The sequence below is a fragment of the Myotis yumanensis genome, unplaced genomic scaffold, assembly GCF_028538775.1.
Source record: "Myotis yumanensis isolate MYYU_CA2020_CCGP unplaced genomic scaffold, mMyoYum1.0.hap1 SCAF_4, whole genome shotgun sequence".
NCBI classification, from domain to species: domain Eukaryota; kingdom Metazoa; phylum Chordata; class Mammalia; order Chiroptera; family Vespertilionidae; genus Myotis; species Myotis yumanensis.
The window spans coordinates 33,776,485-33,797,239 of NW_027223755.1; the positions used below are offsets into that span (position 1 = coordinate 33,776,485).

Here is a 20,755-nt window from a genome sequence, read left to right on the forward strand (position 1 = left end):
GAACTGGTGTCAGGACTTTCATTATGGACGTTCAGGCTGTAGGAATCTGTCAGATTGTCATGGCTTCCCTTTATTTCAACCACAATGAAGCTCTGAAACTTTCATATAGGTGTCTTCCTTAAAGACTCAGAGCCTAACTGTGATGTGCTCTAATACTGAGTACACATATCCTGGCCTACTGCTTCACCTACCATTGCTGTGGTTCCTGCTTGTAAATGAACACCTAGAATGCCCCCCTAAGACACAGGGAAAATGAGCTCATCCTCCCTCTTGATTGAAACTGGACACATTCTTTCTACTTTTTTTACTTAAACTGGCCTCACCCAGCACCGTTTTGTTCTCCCTACCATGTCCACTCCCTTAATCAAGTCCTCAGGAGAAGAAGTTCTAGTCCAGGGGTGGGCAAACTTTTTGACTCGAGGGCCACAATGGGTTCTTAAACTGGACCGGAGGGCCGGAACAAAAGCATGGATGGAGTGTTTGTGTGAACTAATATAAATTCAAAGTAAACATCATTACATAAAAGGGTACAGTCTTTTTTTTTTTTTTTAGTTTTATTCATTTCAAATGGGCCGGATCCGGCCCGAGGGCCGTAGTTTGCCCACGGCTGTTCTAGTCAGTATCAAATAATCTTAGGAACAAAACCTGGAGTCTGTAGGCCACAGAGACAGTTTTGTCAAACTAGAGATAACATCTAGGTCTCAGCTGTTTCAGCTCCAGACCCAGAGAAGTGGCGAAATCAGATGAAGCGATACCGTTTTTGACGTCAAGACCAGATGCACTGGTCAACTACTCCCTACCCTAGTACCAATCAGTAGAGACCATAACCCTAACTCCCTTAGTCACGATTAATAACCTGAAAGCCATTGATTAGTCGGATCTCTGAGCACTAGCTCACCTGTGACTCTGGGCCACTTTCTGAACTAATTAACCCTTACTTTTTTTGCTGCAAGCTCCTGTGCATGTCTTACTGGGCTGTGATGTGATGTTCACTTACTGGCAAGTGAACCCATTTAGTCCAGTAACAATACTGAGTGAGTTTTGAATTCTACAATTTAGCTTGCATACAATACTGAATGAGCCCTATATTATTTTCCTATCAAAAAGTGTATTTATTTTATAAAAATATCATGCCACATCACCAAAAGCTAAATATTTTTAGGTAAGAGAATTTTATTTACAGAAAAGTCACAAAGATAAACAAAATTTTATTAACACAATTTCGTTAGTAATAATGAACAGAAGAATGGTTTAATATATATCACTTGATATGTGATACACATTAAAAGAGTTTTCTACTTTTATCCATTTGTGTGTTTTTTTATATTTCAATTTTTAACAAATCTAGAAATAAGGCAGTATACATGGGGCATATTTACTAAATACTTTTAAATTATGCTTCCTTCTACATCAGATACAAAGTGAATTTTAAAACCATCTGCATATTAAATGGCTTTTTTATTATAATCCCTAAATTTAACAGAGTTAAGCAACAAACAGAACTCAAAATGCATAAAAGAAACTGTCATAAATTTTTTAAAAATTATGACTCAAGCAAAATCACAAATTAACTACAAATTTTCTAAATATCGCTGTACGAGGTACATTAAATGTTTTATAATTAAGTCTAGAATATTTTTACTTGTATCCTTGTCCATCAACTTGAACACACCAAAGCACAGACCTGAATGTGAAAGGACCATTTGTGAACAAATAGTACAGAGCAGCACCTGTCATTTTAAGGATAGAAGGAATATGAACTATGTGCTTTCATATGCATATTATTTTCTTTATCCAAGTAATACTCAGTGTTTCCATTTATCCTTGAATGACAAGATTCTTTAAGGACTTGTGGAAAACAGACCATTCTTTACTGATGGAAAGCTTCCAGTCTTATTTGGCTTGGATCTTCAGGGTGTCTCAAAGCAATTCCATTACGAAGGAGCAGCTCAATATAAGGTGGCCAAAAAGAATCACTAATTTTGACATATGGATCATGTGGAACATCAAACAATCTATTTAAAAGAATCTAGGAAAAGATATTATTTTAAGGAACGTGGAAAAGAAAATGCATCATTTATACAAATACTAAGTGCCATAGCAATAAAGTAAAACTATAAAATTCTCATCTCAATCACATTTCATAATAATATCAATATCTCAATTATTGAAATAAAATTTTCATCTATCATTAACTGTAGCTATTTCAAGTACATATCTGAGGGGCAAAAATCTTTTGATCTCACTTAGGTATGATGATAATAGAATTAAATATTATTCCTATTTTAAAGCAATTACTTACTTTAATATTCTTAAAATCCTTCTTACTTTTCATTTCTAATTCTAGTAGATGCTAGAAATAATTAAATGATAAAAATTCAACTTTAAAATGAACGTGTATATTGTTTTATTTTTCGCTAAATTTCAGTTTATATATTGTTTACTTTTATCATTGATAATGTAAGTTGGAGACAAAAAATGGTTTCTAATTCTAAATTTTAGATGAGATCTCAGGGTATACTATTGGAAAATTACACATGTATTACCCAGTTAATCACTGCTAATATCAGCCACATATATGACAACTTTTGTTCAAAAAAAAAGTTAAGTCATCCATAAGAAACAGAAGTTTCTTAGTTTCAGTATAAACTGGAATAATTAGAAATATATTAAAATGTTCTAATATAACTTGATATATGATACACATTAAAAATGGGTATCATATGAATCTAATAAATATTTGTATTTTGCCTTTTCTTTTCTTCTTCTTCTTTTTTTTTTTTTTTTTTTGCATTTTGCTTTCAGAGCAATAATATTCTTTATTAAGATATCTTGAGGCACCAAAACTATTTAACTGGGTAAAAATGGAGACTTGAGCATCCAATTCATAAAATTACAATGAAACAAATTTAATGATATCACTCTTTTTCCTTAACTTGCCAATTAATTTAAAAAGACACACTAACCCTAGCCGGTTTCACTCGGCTCAGTGGATAAAGTGTCAGCCTGTGGACCGAAGGGTCCCAGGTTCGATTCCGGTCAAGGGCACATGCCTGGGTTGTGGGCTCAGTCCCAACGTTCAGGAGGCAGCCAATCAATGATTCCCTCTCATCATTGATGTTTCTATCTCTCCCTTCCTCTCTGAAATCAATAAAAAAATATACATATATGTGTATATATATATATATATATATATATATATATAAATAGATAGATAGATATATAAAATAAAATAAAATAGATAAAAAGACACACTAATTGTTAAATATCTCCCTCTTCATAGACTATTTTACCTTCCTCTCTGCCCAATTCGCAATGGATTGTCAGACCAAAATTTCTCAAATATTTAACATACTTGATAACTGGATGACGTTCAAAAGCATTTTTTTAAAATGTCAAAGAGCCCGGCTGGCATGGCTCAGTGGTTGAGTGTCGACCTACGAAGCAGGAGGTCATGGTTCAATTACCGGTCAGAGCATATGCCCAAGTTGTTGGCTCAATCCCCAGTGTGGGGCATTCAGGAGGCAGCTGATCAATGATTCTCTCTCATCACTGATGTTCCTATCTCTCTTTCCCTCTCCCTTTCTCTCTGAAATAAATTAAAATATGTTTAAAATAAAATAAAATAAAAAGGTCAAAGATATTTATAAAAGAAAAGGCAAATGTTAAGCAGAAAAAGGTATTTCTTTACCAATTCTATAATTATTTGAAATTACTTAGTACTCACATTATGAAAAAAAAGAGGCTGATGTTACTTAAGGAAATATTATGCATGGATTTCTACAATTTTGTTGAAAGAATCCTTAAACTATGTACTGTGTTTTCAATAGAATGTAGAGTTGCTAACTAAAAGATACAGTCAATGTAACAGCATAAGATTTCATTGTGTAAATATTAAATAATATCATAAAATTTTCTTGAAGTAATAATCGTGGAATATTATTAAGAGTAGGCTCTAATTTCATGTTCTTTAAAAAATGACACTATTCTTACTAATGCTATATAGAAAACACAAACTAATTTTATACCAAAGATAAATTAACATAAGTATATCTAATAAAGATTGTTTACCTTAAGAACTAAAGCAGTATTTTTTTTCAAGCCTATGTAAAATTATTCACAAATCACTAATTAAGAGACATCTTCAAGACAAAACAACTACACATAACACTTACCTCTAACATTTCATGCAATGTTATCAGCTGTATATTTGATTCTTCAGTATTTTTCTTTGAGAGAAACATGAATAACAAAGAATCAACATTATGATTCTGCCAATGGCAGAATATTAAACTATACTTATTACAAAAAATTAATATTTCTTAATTGCAATAGTACAAGGTATACTAAAACCAAACACTTATAATTAGGTGATTTAAAAAGAATTCTGAATATAAACAACCTGCTTGTACTAAGTCATTTTCATAAAAAAAAAAAATAAACAGTTGAAACAACCTCTAAGACAGTGAAATCTTTTGCAATTACTAGAAGATACATTTCAGATTACCTGTAAATATAAAATGGATGCTATATTATATATATTGTACACTGGCATATGTAAAAGTCTAGTGTTTGACCTCAGAGGGAAGGTAGGGGAGGGTGGGGGTAAGGGAAGGTAGGGGAGGGTGGGGGTAAGGGGGTAAGGGTAAGGGGGTAAGAGATCAACCAAAGGACTCGTATGCAAGCATACAAGCCTAACCAATGGACCCAGACACCAGGGGGGTGAGGGCATGAGTGGGGGGTGGGGGGGTAATGGGGGGATAAGGACACATATGTAATACCTTAATCAACAAAGAAAAAATTTTTTTTTAAAGTCTAGTGTTTGAACCTCCCAATCAAAATAACCCAAACAAATGACATTCCAGAATGTATTTATACAGCTTCAGTACAGGAAACTTGCTTCCCAGGGAGCCTTATTTGTTCATCTTTCTATAGTTCTTGACAGTTCGTAATGTTAACTAACTGGTTCTTTATCCTTGAAATGACGGGATTTCTTCCAATTCCATGAAAGAGTTCCTTAAATATTTGAAGGCAGCTATTATGAATCTCAAGTCTTTTCCATATTAATCATTATTAGTTCCTTCAATTATTTTTCATAAGCCATAGACTTGTAGCCCTTTCATATTATGGTTGTTCTTTAAATGTGGCCTAATTTGTCTTTTCTGCTTTTTATTTTTAAATCCAGTCTCCACAATGATATTGGTGTGATTTGAACACCAAAGATCAAAAAGAAGACTTATTTCCATACTTGTAGATGCTGGAATTCTATTCATTAAGTTTAAGATTACATTAGCTTTTGGACATCTATTTCACCCTATTAACCTCTATTTGAACATAGTGTCTTATTTATTTTTTTAATCCTCACTCAAGGAGCAAGGATATTTTTTCCTTTGATTTTTAGAGACATTGGAAGGGAAGTGAGAGGGGGAAAGAGAAAGAAATATTGATGTGAGAGAGAGACACATCTATTGGTTGCCTCTCACACGCACCCTGACAGGGGACCGGGATCAAACCTTCAACTCAGGTACGGGCCCTTCACCAAGAATCAAGCCTGCCACCCTCCAGTGTGGAGGAGAATGATGACACTTTAACCACAGAGCAACACTGGCCAGGGCACATTAACAGATTTTAAACAATTCTTCTGATTTTAAAAGTTACACGTGTTCACAGAAAATATTCAAAATAGTAAAAATGAAAAATCTCTCCTATGATCCTAGCCCCTAGACATAAGCACTATTACATCTTTTGGTGTAAATTAGACATACAATTTAATCATCTATGTTTTACCCATTTAACAACAAATTGTGAGCATTTCGTTAATTCCTTTGATAGTGAGTATTCTATACATTTTTTAAAAAATATCTTTTTATTGATTTTTTTTTAAGAGAGAGGAAGGGAGAGGGAGAGAGAGGGGGGAAGAGAGAGAGAGAGAGAGAGAGAGAGAGAAACATTGATGTGAGAGAGAAACATTGATCAGTTGCTCCCTGCTCCTGCCCCACCAGGGATCAAACCTGCAACTTAGATATGTGCCCTGACTGGGAATCGAACCCACCACCTTTTGGTGTATGGGACAACTCTCCAACCAACTGAGCCACTGGACCAGGGTTCAATAGGTTTTTTAAAGCTGCATTTTCCCCATAATATGGATACAATATAAAAAAATGTATTTAACTCCTCTTGTATTGTTGAACAACAAGGTTGCTTCTAATTTTTCAATAAATATTTTAATGTAATGAGGAATTATTTCTCTACATCTATCTATGTGTGTGTCTTTGAAATGTATAATAAACATAGAAATATTTATCAGAAATTTACACTTGATCCTATCTAAAACAATTTCATACATGCACATACACATGAATGCTTTCTTTAAAACTTACCCTTTTCTTTTTAACATTTCTATCAGGCAGAGGAAAGTGGTCTTCTAGAAACTCACTCAAGGTAACCAATAGTTTCTCCTTATATTCTTTTACATCATGTAGTTTAGTTTTCAGCTCTTTAAAGGTTCTAATAGATTTCAAAATAATGAAGAGAAATAGTTCACTGACAAAATACCTAAGTATATAAAACTGGTTACTCATAAGGTTGATCAAGAACTCAGTTCAAATTTCATTTGCTGAAACCAAATTTAACTAGTTTTATGAAAGTAATATTCTCTATTTAATATATAGGGAAACTAAAAGTCAAGTCATTCATAAAAGATCATGTAATAATAGAAATCAAAAACTGGGATAAGACTCTTATTTTCTGTAAAATTTACCCCTTTTCATGTTAAAAAAAAAAAAAGAAAGAAAGAAAATACTTTCTCCTAGTTTAAAAACATAGGACACAAAAATAATACCTTGATTCTGTCACATTCTGATGTTTCAATTCATTGTGTAGTGCAATAAGAGATTCAAATATTTGTTGCTGTTCATCCAACCATTGTTGCTCCCTTTCAACAAAGAAAAATAAAACATCAATGCCAATAAAGCAGCCAAATAAGACATCAATGCCAATTCAACAAACCAATGACTAATAGTAATTATAAATATACCTTTCCAAGTCTTCCTTTAACTTTTCATTCTTTGACTGAATAGTAGATAGTACCAATTCAAGATCATGTCTCAATTTTTGGAACTAGAACAAAATAATTCATATTAATTGCTTATTCTTTAATCATATAACTAGTTATATTTCTGAATGATAGTAAAATTTATGTTTAATTCTAAAATTTATAATCAGAAATTAACAGCAAAAAAGCTGAGCAGAAAGTCTTTAAAACGGACATATAGAGCAGGTGCTAAGTTCTCTGTAATATTCCATTGTCAAATTCAAAAATATAAGACGGGGTTTTTGAGCAATACATTACATACTGAAAGGCAATTTAATGGTGAGTTTTCAGTAATCAGGTAAATTAGGTCTCTTTTCTAAGGAGACTATACAAAAACAAACACAAATAAATATTATTCATTCAACAAATATTTATTGACTGTCAGGCATTGTTGAAGAGAGTCAGGGATGCAAAGGTGAGCAGAACAAAGAGGGGAATCCAGACAAACAAACAAATATATAATTCCAGTGAGTGATAAGTTCGGTGAAAAACAAAATAAGTGTAGCCCTGGCTGGTTGGGCATTGTTTCATGCACCAAAAGGTCTCCTGTTCAATTCCCATTCAGGGCACATGCCCAGGTTTCAGGTTAAGTTCCAGCTGGGGTGCATACAGGAGGCAACCGATAGATGTTTCTCTCTCACAGCGATGTCTCTCTCTGCATCTCTCTTTCTAAAATCAATAAAACATACTTTTAAAAGTAAATAAATAGATAGATTTAGGGCAACCTCAATCAAAATTCCAGTAAGCTTTTTTATGGGATAGAATGACAAGCCAACTCTATATGAAAATATAAAACAATTTTGGTAAAAAACAACAAAGTTAGATAACTCATACCATTTATTTCCAAGACTTATTACAAAGCTTCAGTAAGTAAAACAATGTGGTACTGAATTAAGACAGAAACACAGAATCAAGGAAGAGACACATCCAAAGCACAGAATGGAGAACAAATGAAGAGTCTAGAAACTGATCCACCCATACATGATAATTAAATTTCAGTAAAAGAAAAGTCAAAACAGATACTTCTTTCAACAATTTGTTTTGGAACAATTTGTATCTATATGCAAAAAATAAACCTTTTATCAACAACTTATTTCATATATAAACATTATTTCAAAATAGATCATAGACCTAAATGAGAAACCTACAACTTTAAAATTTCTAAAAGAAAACATACATGAAAATCTTTGTGACCTTAAGTTGACAAATATTTCCTATATTTGAGCACAAACTTAAAAAGTTGATAAAACAGAATTAACCCAATTATGAAAGACACTGTTAAGAGAATAAAAAGACAAGTTCCAGTGAAAGGGTTAACTCAGCAGGCCACGGTTGCACAAGCTCTGCACTTTACCAAGAAAGGCTTTTTTTTTAGGACTGGCTCCTGGTGGATTCCTGGAAGAGAAGCTATGAGACACTGGAATATTCTGCCTATTGCGAGTGTTTGCGTATGCCCGGAGCCTTGGGCCAGTTGGTACCCGTTTGATTACACAGTTTGTTCTAACTATGTCATTCTTGGTATTTGCGTTTTTGTTCTGGGACCTGGAGTCTGTGTAGCTGAAGTCGGTCAAGGAGGCCCTGCATGCATAGCGATGGGACTCCTGATAAAAACCATGGACAACAGGCTAAAATGCATTTCCCTGGCTTTTTAAAAAACTATATGTTTTTATTGACTTTAGAGAGAGAGGAAGGGAGAGGGATAGAAAGATAGAAACATCGATGAGAGAGAAATTTCGATTGGCTGCCTCCTGCACACCCCCTACTGGGGATCCAGCCGGCAACCTGGCATGTGCCACAACCTCTTGGTTCATGAGCTGATGTTCAACCACTGAGCCACACTGGCCAGGCGAACATCCCTGTTGGGCCACACTCTGACCAAGTTGTCACACATAGTTGCAAGGAGAAGTAAACACATCCACTGGGAAAGGACAGCTATACGCTTGGCCCACGTACCTTTTCCCTTTGCTCATTTTAGCCTGTGTCCTCGCGCTATAACAAACACAACCGTGACTATAATAGCTCTTCTGAATGCCATGAGCCTATCTAGCTAATCACAGAGCCTAAGAGTGGTCTTGGGGAAAACCCTGACATTTGGCATCAGAAGTGGACTTTGTGGCCAAAGGAATGGTGGCGTCAGAGGTCCCCTCGACGTTTCAACAGTTTGAACAGCTATAATTCAACAAAGGATTTCCTGCTCAACAAACACATCTGAGAGATCCGAGTACTGAAACAACTGAAGGTGGGCAAGAAGAAGAAAACGGGGGAGGTGGGAAGGGAGAAGAGTTGAGTTGGTGCCAAGGATGCAGCCTGGATCTCGTGGCCCAGAATTCACTGTGTGGCTCAGCCTAAAGAGGGGCAGAATCAGGTTAGCACTGGTACTCCCTTCAGCAGGGAGGAGCAGAGAGATACAGTGAGTATTCCTGAAGGAACGGTTCGTATGAACTGTGGCTGAACCCAGTGACCTGGGCAGGGATGACAGGCACACTCTGTGACTAATCCAGGGTTGGGTGAAGACACAGAGGGGAGGCCGCTGAGGTTTGCCAGTCACCATTACTGGGAGAACAAAGCAACAAAGATAGCCGCCCCCATCCATCACAGCTGTATCTGGCTGCAGTGGACAGCACTGGGATTTCACAGATTTAGAACACATCGTCCACCACATTCCCCCATTGGGTCTGGCCTGTGACACTGAGGCAACCTGAATACAGAGGAAATGCCCACCTTCCCAGGGAACTCAGGACATTCCCATCACTCTGCCGAGACCTGAAAGTCAGAGCTATGCAAGAAACTGAACAACTTGTGCTTCAATGCCACCTACTAGAAAACAATAGAAAGACTTCTTATCAATTTACTAGAGAAATGCCACTCACATATAGATACCTCAGTAGAGAAGGATCCACCATGAATAACCAAGATAACAGAGCAGCTCAAAAATAAAATTAAAAATCTCCAGAAAATAAACATCAAGATATAGAAATTGTAATGTAAATAACAGAGAATTCAAGATTGCAGTTCTGAAAAAAACCTCAACGAGTTATAAGAAAATACAGATATGAAGTTTAATAAACTCAAAAATAAAATCCATGAACAAAATGAGTGCTTTACCAAAAAGATTGAAACTTTAAAAAAGGACTTTAAAAACTTCCCTAACTTGACAAAGGAAATAGATAAGTCCAGGAATTGCAGAGAATCCCAAACAAGATGAAACCAAAGGGGCCCACACCAAGACACATTATAATTAAAATGCAACAGGTTAAAAACAAAGAGAAACTTAAAAGTAGCAAGAGTAAAGCTGTTACATACCTAAAAGGGAACTACCATAAAACTGATTTTTCAACAGAAACTATGCAGGCCAGAAGGGAGTAGCATGAAATATTTAAAGTGATGAAAAGCAAGGACCTACAACCAGGATTATTCTACCCAGCAAGGCTATCATTTAGAATGGAAGAAGAGATAAAGAGTTCCCCTGACAAGAAAAAGCTAAAGGAGTTCACCACCACCAAGCCAGTTTATAAAAAATGTTAAAGGGTCTTCTTTTAGAAGAAGAAGAAAAAAAGATAAAAAATATTAATAATGTCAATAAACATGTATTTTAAATTACTTTTAAATACAAATGGATAAAATGCTCCAATCAAAAGACACAGGATGGCTGAATGAATAAGAAAAAAGACCCATACATATGCTGTCTACAAGACTCACTTCGGACTGAAAGATACACAAAGGGATAAAAAAGATATTTCATGAAAAAAAAAAAAAAGCTTGGGTAACAATACTTATACCAGACTTTAAAACAAAGGTATAACAAGAGACAAAGAAGTACCCAGTAATTCCACTCCAGGGTTATTTATCCAAAGAAACCCAAAACACTATGGAAAAAACATATGTATCTGTATGTTCACTGCAGCATTATTTAAAATAACTAAGATATGGAAGCAACCTAAATGCCCATCAATAGACAAATGAATAAAAAAGAACTGGTACATATACAATGGAATATGATCACTTTGTAAGTTATATAAAGGTCTAATCACCAGGTGGTATACCCGAAAGTAATATAAAATTGTACGTAAACTGTAATTTTAAAAAAATTAAAAAATAACAGTAATAAATATCAAAGGTCCAAAAATTATAAAATATTTTCTTCAAGAAAGCATAATTAATATCAAAGTAGAAAAGATAGTTTTAAAGAATCTTTATCCTATCCCTTATGGCATGAACTTACTTAAAACATTTATAGTAGGGTGACTAAAAATTCATTAAGTGACTTACCTCTTCTTTTCCTAATGTTACCAGAACCTCTTCATTCAGTGGAAGTACTATAGAAACAAAATTAACATATGCTTAGTTAACTCTCAAAAATCAAGAATTTGACTTTGTGGTTTCTCAGATACCCCTTTCCTTTCCATTTAATGTTACAGAACTTTTTATGAAATATGTACAGTTTATGAAATTATTCTTATTTAGAAGCTCTACATATATATTAATTTAGACAAATGTGCTATCATGCATTTTGTTTTTAGTGGCTTTTTCTTTCCTTGTTTTGTTTTCCCAATCATTAAAATTCAAAATTAATAACCTCTAGTGCATTCCTTCTGTGCATAGGATCCTATTCATGTATACATATACACATTTATCTGTTCATATACATGCAAGAGTTATTAATTTTGTCATTGCTAGTTTTCCAAGAATGGGATCATACCATACATATTATTCTTATCTTTTTAAAAAATATGTATTTATTGATTTCAGAGAGGAAGGGTGAGCGAGAGGGATAGAAACATCAATGATGAGAGAGAATCATTGATGGGCTGCCTCCTGCATGCCTCCCACCAGGGACCGGCCCACAACCCAGACATGTGTCCTGACTGGGAATTGAACCGTGACCTCCTGGTTTATAGGTCTACACTCAACCACTACACCGGCCGGGCTAGTGATCACTAATTTGCCATTACTTTGTTTACAAAAATATAAAGCTAAAAATAAGAATCTTACTTTCAGGAGTTTCTTTCTGCCATTGACTGAGTTCAGCAGTTAAACATTTCACTTGCATAATTAATAATGACAACTATAAAAAAAAAACCAAGAGAATAAAACAAAATCATTTCTTGTAGAATATTCATAGCTATTCATGATGAATGTGTACAGATTTTTTATACATTAATACAAGGTCTTAACATAAATGGCTAAGATAATAGCTACCTAAACTATAAAAAAAATTATCACTCCAAACAGAATTCTGCTTTAAACCACATTTATAGCTCACAAATTGCCAGTCATATTAGTGATATGGTATTTAAAAGTGATCAATTCTACTTCACCACTCAATCTAAAACAAAAGAACTTAACTACATTAAGTTTATTCCCTAAATCAGGGGTCCTCAAACTACGGCCCGCGGGCCACATGCAAATACAAATATTGTATTTGTTCCCGTTTTGTTTTTTTTACTTCAAAATAAGATATGTGCAGTGTGCATAGGAATTTGTTCATAGTTTTTTTTTAAACTATAGTCCGGCCCTCCAACGGTCTGAGGGACAGTGAACTGGCCCCCTGTTTAAAAAGTTTTAGGACCCCTGCCCTAAATTAATATATATATTTTTAAAAGGATGTTATTTCTTGCCAACATTTTAAAGACAAATTTGCACTAAAATGCTCTTTTTAGGAATATTGCAACTGTTTTTAGCCGAGTAATGAAAAATAACTTCAAATGCATAGATAGAGATAATTATAAAATGAGACTGGTTCCACAAGCCACATATAAAAAACAGTTTTACTACACAATAGTTTGTAAATTAGCCAAAGATAAATTTAGGACGAATATGTTTCTGTTACTAGGAGGCTCCAATCATTGTAATTTTGATAATTACAAATTTATGTGATAAATATTTTGCCTGCTGAGACCACAAAATTAAAGTCCATGTGTGGTTAAAGCTAAATTTCAGCACGTTTTATCTCATCTATATAATTCTTATTAGTAGCCAAACATAAAAAAAAATTCATATTTCAAAAATGCAATAGGTATTAGTTCAATATTTACACTAAAAGGACACTAAAAGTACTGTCTTTTTAAACCAATTTTTATGGCCCTAACCAGTTTGGCTCAGTGGATAGAGTGCCGGCCTGCGGACTGAAGGGTCCCAGGTTCATTTCTGGCCAAGGGCATGTACCTTGGTTGAGGGCACATCCCCAGTAGGGGGCGTGCAGGAGGCAGTGGATCAATGTTTCTCTCTCATCTATGTTTCTAACTCTCTATCCTTCTCCCTTCCTCTCTGTAAAAAATCAATAAAATATATATTTTAAAAAAAACAAACCAATTTTTATTATACAGAGCAGGTAGTTCCTGCTTTGTATTATAACACTGCCTGTTGAATAGTCACAGGTTAAAAAAAAAACACTAAACCTAGCCTCTTTGAAAAATTCATATTATTATATAAAAATGCATTTGCAGGTATTTAAATTATTTGCCAAAGGAGAGTTTAACATTATTTTCTTATAAATAACTAAATAAGAATCTGGGAAAGTTTTTTTATTAACCATAAAGCGATGTATAAATGTTAATTATTATTATTACTAGGAAGTGGTAACAAATTCTTAAAAAGCAGTATCTAAACTAGGCAAAACTATCATAACAATGAAGAATTCATGTATTTTCCACCACATATTAAGTTGAAATATATAAAATTACTGATATTCATTTTTAACCTTTTAAAAAACAGTAACTTCATACAGTTCAACCTTGTACTATATTGATGAAACACAGCTCTTACCTTGCCAAAGCCCAGCTAAGGCAAACAATCAAATTATTTCTAATCTATAATAATAAAAGCATAATATGCTAATTAGACCGATGTCCTTCTGGATGACCTTCTGGATGAAGCCGCAGTAGTGGGAGCCAAGGAAGAGGCAGAGGCAGAGGTGGCGCCGCAGCGGGAGGGGGCTGAGACAGAGGCAGCCACTGTGACAGTGGGGGCCAAGCCCCTTGCACGCATTTCGTGCATCGGGCCTCTAGTCCTTTTATAAAATTAAACAACCTTTTCTTTAAAAATATGTATAAGAGTAGTACTTCTAAAGGTATGTAAACATAAAAATTTGAGAAATCTTGTCATTCTCATTTAAAATATCTAACATCTTGCTTTAGAAAATGAATTGAGTTTTAATTGAAGATCTTAAGTCTAATAGGTATATAGAAAAGAGTTAACAAAGCAAGCCCTAAGATTATCCCTAAAGGCCTGCTTACAAGGCTGGCATGCTCCCACCAGTATTGGAGAACTTTCGTTGGATTCATTTGTATATTTTTGTCTTTGTTCTGAGAATTTTTACTACTAAAACATTTTTAACTCTTTTTAAAAAATATGTTTTTATTAATTTTAGAGAGAGAAAGGGAAAGGGAGAGGGAGAGGGAGGGAGAGAGAGAGAGAGAGAAACATTGATCAGCACGCCCCCTACTATGGATTAAGCCTGCAAACTGAGCATGTGTCCTGACTGGGAATCAAACCAGTGACTTTTTGGTGTATGGGATGATGCTCAACCAACTGAGCCACAGCAGCCAGGGCACATTTTTAACTCTTATATGATCAAATACATCTAAGTGTTCATATATATATCTATAATAATAAAAGCATAATATGAACAACCTTCCAGATGTCATTCTGGTCATCTTTCAGGACGAAGTGGGGTGGTGGGGGCTGAGGCAGAAGTGGTTAGGGGTGATCAGGTAGGCAAGCAGAGTGATTAGGGGTGATCAGGCAGTTAGGGGAGATCAGGAAAGCAGACGAGTGGTTAGGGGCAATCAGACAGGAAGGCAGAGTGGTTAGGGGCGATCAGGCAGGCAGGCGAGTGGTTAGGGGTGATCAGGCAGGCAGGCAGGCAGAGGGGTTAGGGGTGATCAGGCAGGCAGGCAGGCAGAGGGGTTAGGGGTGATAAGGCAGGCAGGCAGGCGAGCGGTTAGGAGCAAGTGGTCCTGGATTGCAAGAGGGTGCAGGCCAGGCTGAGGGAGCCCCCCCTCCCCTGCACAAATTTCATGCACTGGATATATATATATATATATATATATATATATACATACATACACACACACAAACACGTATATATATTATTGATTTCAGAGAGGAAGGGAGAGGGAAGAGAGACAGAAACATCAATGATGAGAATCATTGATTGGCTGCCTCCTGCACGCCCCCTACTGGGGATTAAGCCCATAACCCGGGCATATGCCCTTGACAGGAATCAAACCGGGACCCTTCAGTCCGCAGGCCTACACTCTATCCACTGAGCCAAACCGGCTAGGGCTAAGTGTTCTTTTATAATGTCTAGATTTTTATTAATAGCCAAGTTCTCCCATGTCACTAGGTTGCCCAGTCTCCTTGCTTTTCTTGTAATGAAATATGATTGTACCACTATCATCCCTTAACTAATTCATCCCTTTCCCATACATTGGAACTATCATCTTTGTTATTTTAAATCCTTAATCTGTTGCAAAGACCCTTTGGTGTATTCCTAAACCAATTCCATAGGTCTCTGATTAAAATGAATATCTTAATCCTTTTTTAAGCCTCAGTAAAATCAGCTACGATTCCACACAGATAATAAAATACCTGTGGCTACTGTACCTAACACAAAGTAGAAAAGTCTTTGTTCTAATTTTTAACAAAGTACCATAAGAGCAGCCAAGGGGCAATTGACTCAACAGTTAAATGTATGTATAGCTGTGGAAAGATAAAAAAGACAATATTCTTATTTATTTATAATAGCTTATTCAAGATAGTTTTTAAAATACTTCTTTTAAATCAGAAAGAGCAGAAAATTATCTGAATGATTAAGCATACAGATATTAACAAAACTATTATACTTGACAGATAAACTTCTTATCCAAAACAATGAATTTCAAAGAAAGGAAGGTTTCATACCTGAGCATTTGAATCAGTGAGTGTCTCGGTTCCAATAAGTGATAATTTATTCTGATACTTGATTTAAAAAGTAAAAAACAAAAACACAGAAAAACAAGTCACACTGTAACCCAAGATTTCCTCTCCCTCCCCTTTTATACCAGTCAATATCATTTTCTTTTAAAACAATACACAATTACCTGATGTAAGACAACAAATTGTTTTTAATTCCTCACTTTCTAAGCAGGAGGGTAAGGAAGGCAGCCAAACTGGTCCCAAGATGAAGACATTAAAAGTAAAAGGGTATATAGACTCTATACAGAATTTAAAAAATTAGTATGGGAAAAAGGAACAAAGAATAAAAATGAAAACTAGGGTGAGTTAGAAGCTAGATAACAGGAAAATGGGGAACAAGAGGGAAATAACTATAGGAAAATAACAAAAGAGGTAAGAAGACAGTTATGATTATAAGAAAATAAAGCCTTTAAGAGACAGTTTTTTCTGTGCCATTAAAAAAATCCACAACTGTTAATAGCAATTACTGGTATATCTGAACAAAATTATGATTAATTTAAATTTTATTTGTGATTATTTCTATTTACAATATCTTTTACAAATATATATTTTTATTGATTTCAGAGAGGAAGAAAGAGGGAGAGATAGAAACATCAACGATGAGAGAGAATCATTGATTGGCTGCCTGCTGCCCATCCCCTACTAGGGATCGAGACTGTAACCCATCAAGCCTGCAACCCAGGCATGTGCCCTTGACCAGAATCAAACCCGGGACCCTTCAGTCTGCAGGCCAATGCTCTATCCACTGAGCAAAACCAGCTAGGGCAACAATATCTTTTTTTTTAAATAAAAGTTTAGTTGAGCCAAATAATGACATAGGCCGTGGAGCAAAATCTCAAATGTTCCAGAAAATAACAATTTGGTAGCTTCTTTTATGCATGTGAAATTAAGGATGGAAAGTATATGGAGGTGGGAGAAAGTAAGGTGGGTATTGGATTACAGGATAGTTAACAAAATATGTGCTCTCTTTTTTAAATTTCCAACTGAAAATTTACTGGGAAGAATAGAATGTGAAAAATGGCTGTAGCCTGCATCATATACTATGATACACTATCACATGCTATTTCAAGTAGGACAAATTTTTACCAAAATACTGTAGTGTACCAGACGTGACTCCATCTCATGAACTAAAAAAAAAAATATATATATATATATATATATATATATATATACACATATATATGTGTGTGTGTGTGTGTATATATATATATATATATTTCAAAAAAAACATTTTCTAAAGTAACTCGTACTTTTACTCAAACTCCAGAATTGGGTGTCCTCTAACTTCTGTATTCTCTATCTCAGGAAGTAACTCCACTAATCATCCACTGGCCCAAGCCAGGAACCTGAAACTATCCATAACTCCCCCATTTCACAACAATTAATCTCCAAGTCCTTTTGGTCCTACCCTCTTAATATCCCTTAAATCCATTCTTCTGTTTGCAATGACAGGAGTTAGCCCTTCAGTAGTTCTTACCAGGACTACTACAGCCTCTTAAATGCTCTTTCTACCTGTAGTCTCACTTTTCTTCAAAACCATCAGAGTAATTTTCTCAAACTATATATCTCATCATGTCACTTCATATTTATAATCCTTTAATGGATCCCCACAGTATACACTCAACAAATCTGGTCATGTTCTTGCCCCTAATTACCTCTCCAGTCTCATTTCACAAGTCCTCTTTTCCTAATTTACATAAGTCATAATATTCTACATGGAGTTCTGTACCAGTAAACTCTTTCAACCTTTATATATTTTGTTCCTTCTACTTTGTATACCTCTCCCATTTCACAGGCTAACTCCTATTAATCCTTTAGAAATGAATTCAGTCATTACCTCTTTTAGGACACTATCCTTGACCCCTTCAGTCTAGGTTTAGGAGTCCTCCTAAGTACAGTCTTTGTATTTCTAATATAATGGTTACTGCCTTCATTAGATGATAATCTCCTTGAGGGTAGGGATTGCTATGATTTTTTTCTCTTCCTACAGTTCATCCAGTATAAACTTCATTGAATGTTATAGGTCTAAAACTTATATAAATATTTATCGTACAATATAATGACTTTCAGGAATCAGCAGAATTATTTCTCAAGTCTATTACTGAAATATAAATCTTATAGTAATTAATTGATATATCACTTTAATCTCTTGATACTTACTTCTTCCAGATCTTTCCACATTTCTTCACATTTTTTAATAAGTTCTTCCTTAGCAGTTGTAATATCTTCATCTGTAGTACTATCTGGATCTAGATCTTGGTTACTCATTGACATTGCCTTGTGATTTCCTTAGCCTTATAAGAAAACCTAAAGTAAAAAATACTTGTTGAACACCTATTACTTGCCAGATACTCACCTAGGAGCTAACGGTGTAACAGTGAACAAAATAGATTAAAATCCCTCCTATGATGGTGCCTACATTCTAGCTAAGAAAAACAAAAATAAACCTAAAAATGTTAAAAATCATACTATAGTACATCAAATGATTTGTAAGTGCCATGAAGAAAAGAAAAGCAGAGAATATAGCCAGTGCTCAGGAAGGGGCAATGTAATTTTACATACGGAGGCCATATAAAGTCACTGAGAAGTTGAGAACTGAGCAAAAACAGAAAGGAAATAATTGCGATCTGGTGATATTTAGGGGATGACCAGGTGAGGTACCTGAAAGTGCAAAGGCCTTGGGAGATAAAACAGCCTTGTGACTAGAGAAGAAAATGTAAGATAGAGAACACCAGATGAGGTCAGAGAGATGATAACAGATCATGCGGGCTCTAGGCCATTTTAAGGACTTAGGCTGAGATAGTAAGTGATTAAAGAGGAATGACATGATTTAAATCTTGTTTTAACAGTCTAACTCTGGTTAATTACAGCCAAGTAAGGACAGAAGCAGGAAAGCCTGTTAGAAAGCTATTGCAATAATCCAAGGATTAATACTGAGGCCGTACCAAATGTCTAATTCTGAATATATTTTTAACACATTTCGTACCGCTCAGGAGTTTTCTCGTGTTTTGCGTGCCATCTGTTAAGGACCACTCACGAGTTTTTCACGCCCATGGAAAAAGGAGCAAATCTAGATGCTTATGTAAATTTTGTTTGGTCCCTCTTCATAGAGGAAAATGTTTTACGCAGTACCATACGTTAAAAAGGCACTAGGAACTTTTATTGTTTTTGTAAATAAAAATGTTATAATTGTTGAAAAACAACACCTAAAGTGCATTATGATGATTTAAATAACGTGCAGTTTGCCCAAAAACGTGCGGTCCCTGGCGTATGTCTTAGCGATTTCTATGTGGTACGCAATGTGTTAAGATAGAGCCAGTAGGATTTCCTAACAGTTTACATATAGTGTAAAATGAAGAGAGGAGTCAATTATTACCGAAAAGGTTTGGACCTGTGCAATTGGAAAGATGGAGTTGCCAATTACTGAGATGGGGAAGATGGTGGAAGAAACAAATTCAGCAAGATTAAGAATTCAGTTTTGGCCTGGCCAGCATGGCTCAGTGGTTGAGCATTGACCTATGAACCAGGTCACTGCTCAATTCCCGCTCAGGGCATATGCCCAGATTTCGGCTCTATCCCCAGTGAGGGGCATGCAGGAGACAGCCGATCAATGATCCCCTCTCATCACTGATCTTTCTATCTCTCTCTCCCAGCCTGAAATCAATAAAAGTATGTATATTTTTAAAAAGTGTGTATACATTTTTTGGGACACCCTATATTTGCACAAGTCTGCATGGGTATGCTTACTGCAGCATTATTTATAAAAAAAATTATACTAGTAAGTGTAACTCAACAGATTGTCTAGGTTTAAAACCTGGCTTCAAAACTTACAAGCTGTGTGACCTTGGGCAAGACTCTTAAACTGGCTGTCCATCAGTTTCCTTATCTTTAAAATGAATATAATCAGACACACAAAAAAGTGATCTGATTAGCGCAGAAGGCAGAGAAGAAATGAGACCAGCTAGGTAGAATAGGCCAGATAAAGGGAGTCTTTAAAACTAAAAGCAAAACAAACAAAAACCCTTAGAAAGTACTTACTACCTGCAGTTCCTTTCCTGGATCTGGGGTCCACATCAAAGCAAAAGTAAAGGAGAGATTCATCCAGTTTGAAATACAGTGGGTAACCAGGAGACTGCTAAGTGGGTTTTTTTAAAAGCAGTGATTTAGGGAGGTCATTTTGACAAGTTGTACTTAACGGATTAAAAAACAAAGGATTAAGATGATAAATGTCATGTTGGGTGTTTGTCTTTAACCACAGGATATTTCCTTTCTTTTTTTTTTTAAAGAAGAGAGCCGAAGTCCAGAAGGCCACTAAGGGCTGGAAGCCTAGACCAGGGTGCCGGCGGAAGGGTGAGCGGTCCCGCCCTGGGCCACTCGGGCAGGGCTGGGTCTCTCCCCAGAAAACAGTAGCCAGCGCTCGCCACCTTCTTCGGAGCGTGTGTGAGAGGAGCGAGCAGCTCTGGGGAGAAGACCTGCTGGGGGCACTTGCGGGAGCCCAGGGAGCCCGTTCCTTCCACTCCCCAGCGCGCCGCCCTTCTCCCCTAACCCGCGGGGTTCTAGAGCCGAAGAGCGGGGCTCCAGGCCCCGGTTCCCAGGAGGTCAGGGTCCCGGCTGGCGCGGTCGCCCCGGCCCGTTTCTTACCACTGACGTCCCAGGCCTGCAGCCGCCGCCTCCAGCTGTCAACAGCCTGCGCCCGGGATCCGC

At 35.9% G+C, this 20,755-nt stretch overlaps 1 protein-coding gene across 2 annotated transcripts; it reads right to left on the reverse strand.

Moving 5' to 3' along the window:
- Nucleotides 1–1,360: 1,360 nt before the first annotated feature.
- Nucleotides 1,361–20,736, reverse strand: CENPK (centromere protein K). Of its 2 annotated transcripts, none has more exons than XM_070411451.1 (10): nucleotides 20,693–20,736; nucleotides 18,212–18,358; nucleotides 15,998–16,054; nucleotides 12,086–12,158; nucleotides 11,363–11,409; nucleotides 7,037–7,119; nucleotides 6,842–6,934; nucleotides 6,381–6,507; nucleotides 4,176–4,229; nucleotides 1,361–2,029 (listed from the first exon to the last, which is right to left on the reverse strand). In XM_070411451.1, exons 2-10 carry the CDS (start codon nucleotides 18,323–18,325, stop codon nucleotides 1,871–1,873), a joined length of 807 nt encoding a protein of 268 aa, XP_070267552.1. In that variant the 5' UTR covers nucleotides 18,326–18,358; nucleotides 20,693–20,736; the 3' UTR covers nucleotides 1,361–1,870. The 2 variants fall into 2 exon arrangements, with proteins under 2 accessions (XP_070267552.1, XP_070267553.1); XM_070411452.1 differs by lacking the exon at nucleotides 20,693–20,736 and adding an exon at nucleotides 20,093–20,160.
- Nucleotides 20,737–20,755: the final 19 nt, after the last annotated feature.

Coding starts and splice junctions, on each gene's coding strand:
- CENPK (XM_070411451.1), bottom strand. CDS start 18,325: ATGTCAATGAGTAACCAAGATCTAGATCCAGATAGTACTACAGATGAA. Junction 16,055..18,211: donor TGTGGAAAGATCTGGAAGAA/GTAAGTATCAAG, acceptor TTTTAAATCAAG/TATCAGAATAAATTATCACT. Junction 4,230..6,380: donor GAAATGTTAAAAAGAAAAGG/GTAAGTTTTAAA, acceptor TTTCTCTCAAAG/AAAAATACTGAAGAATCAAA.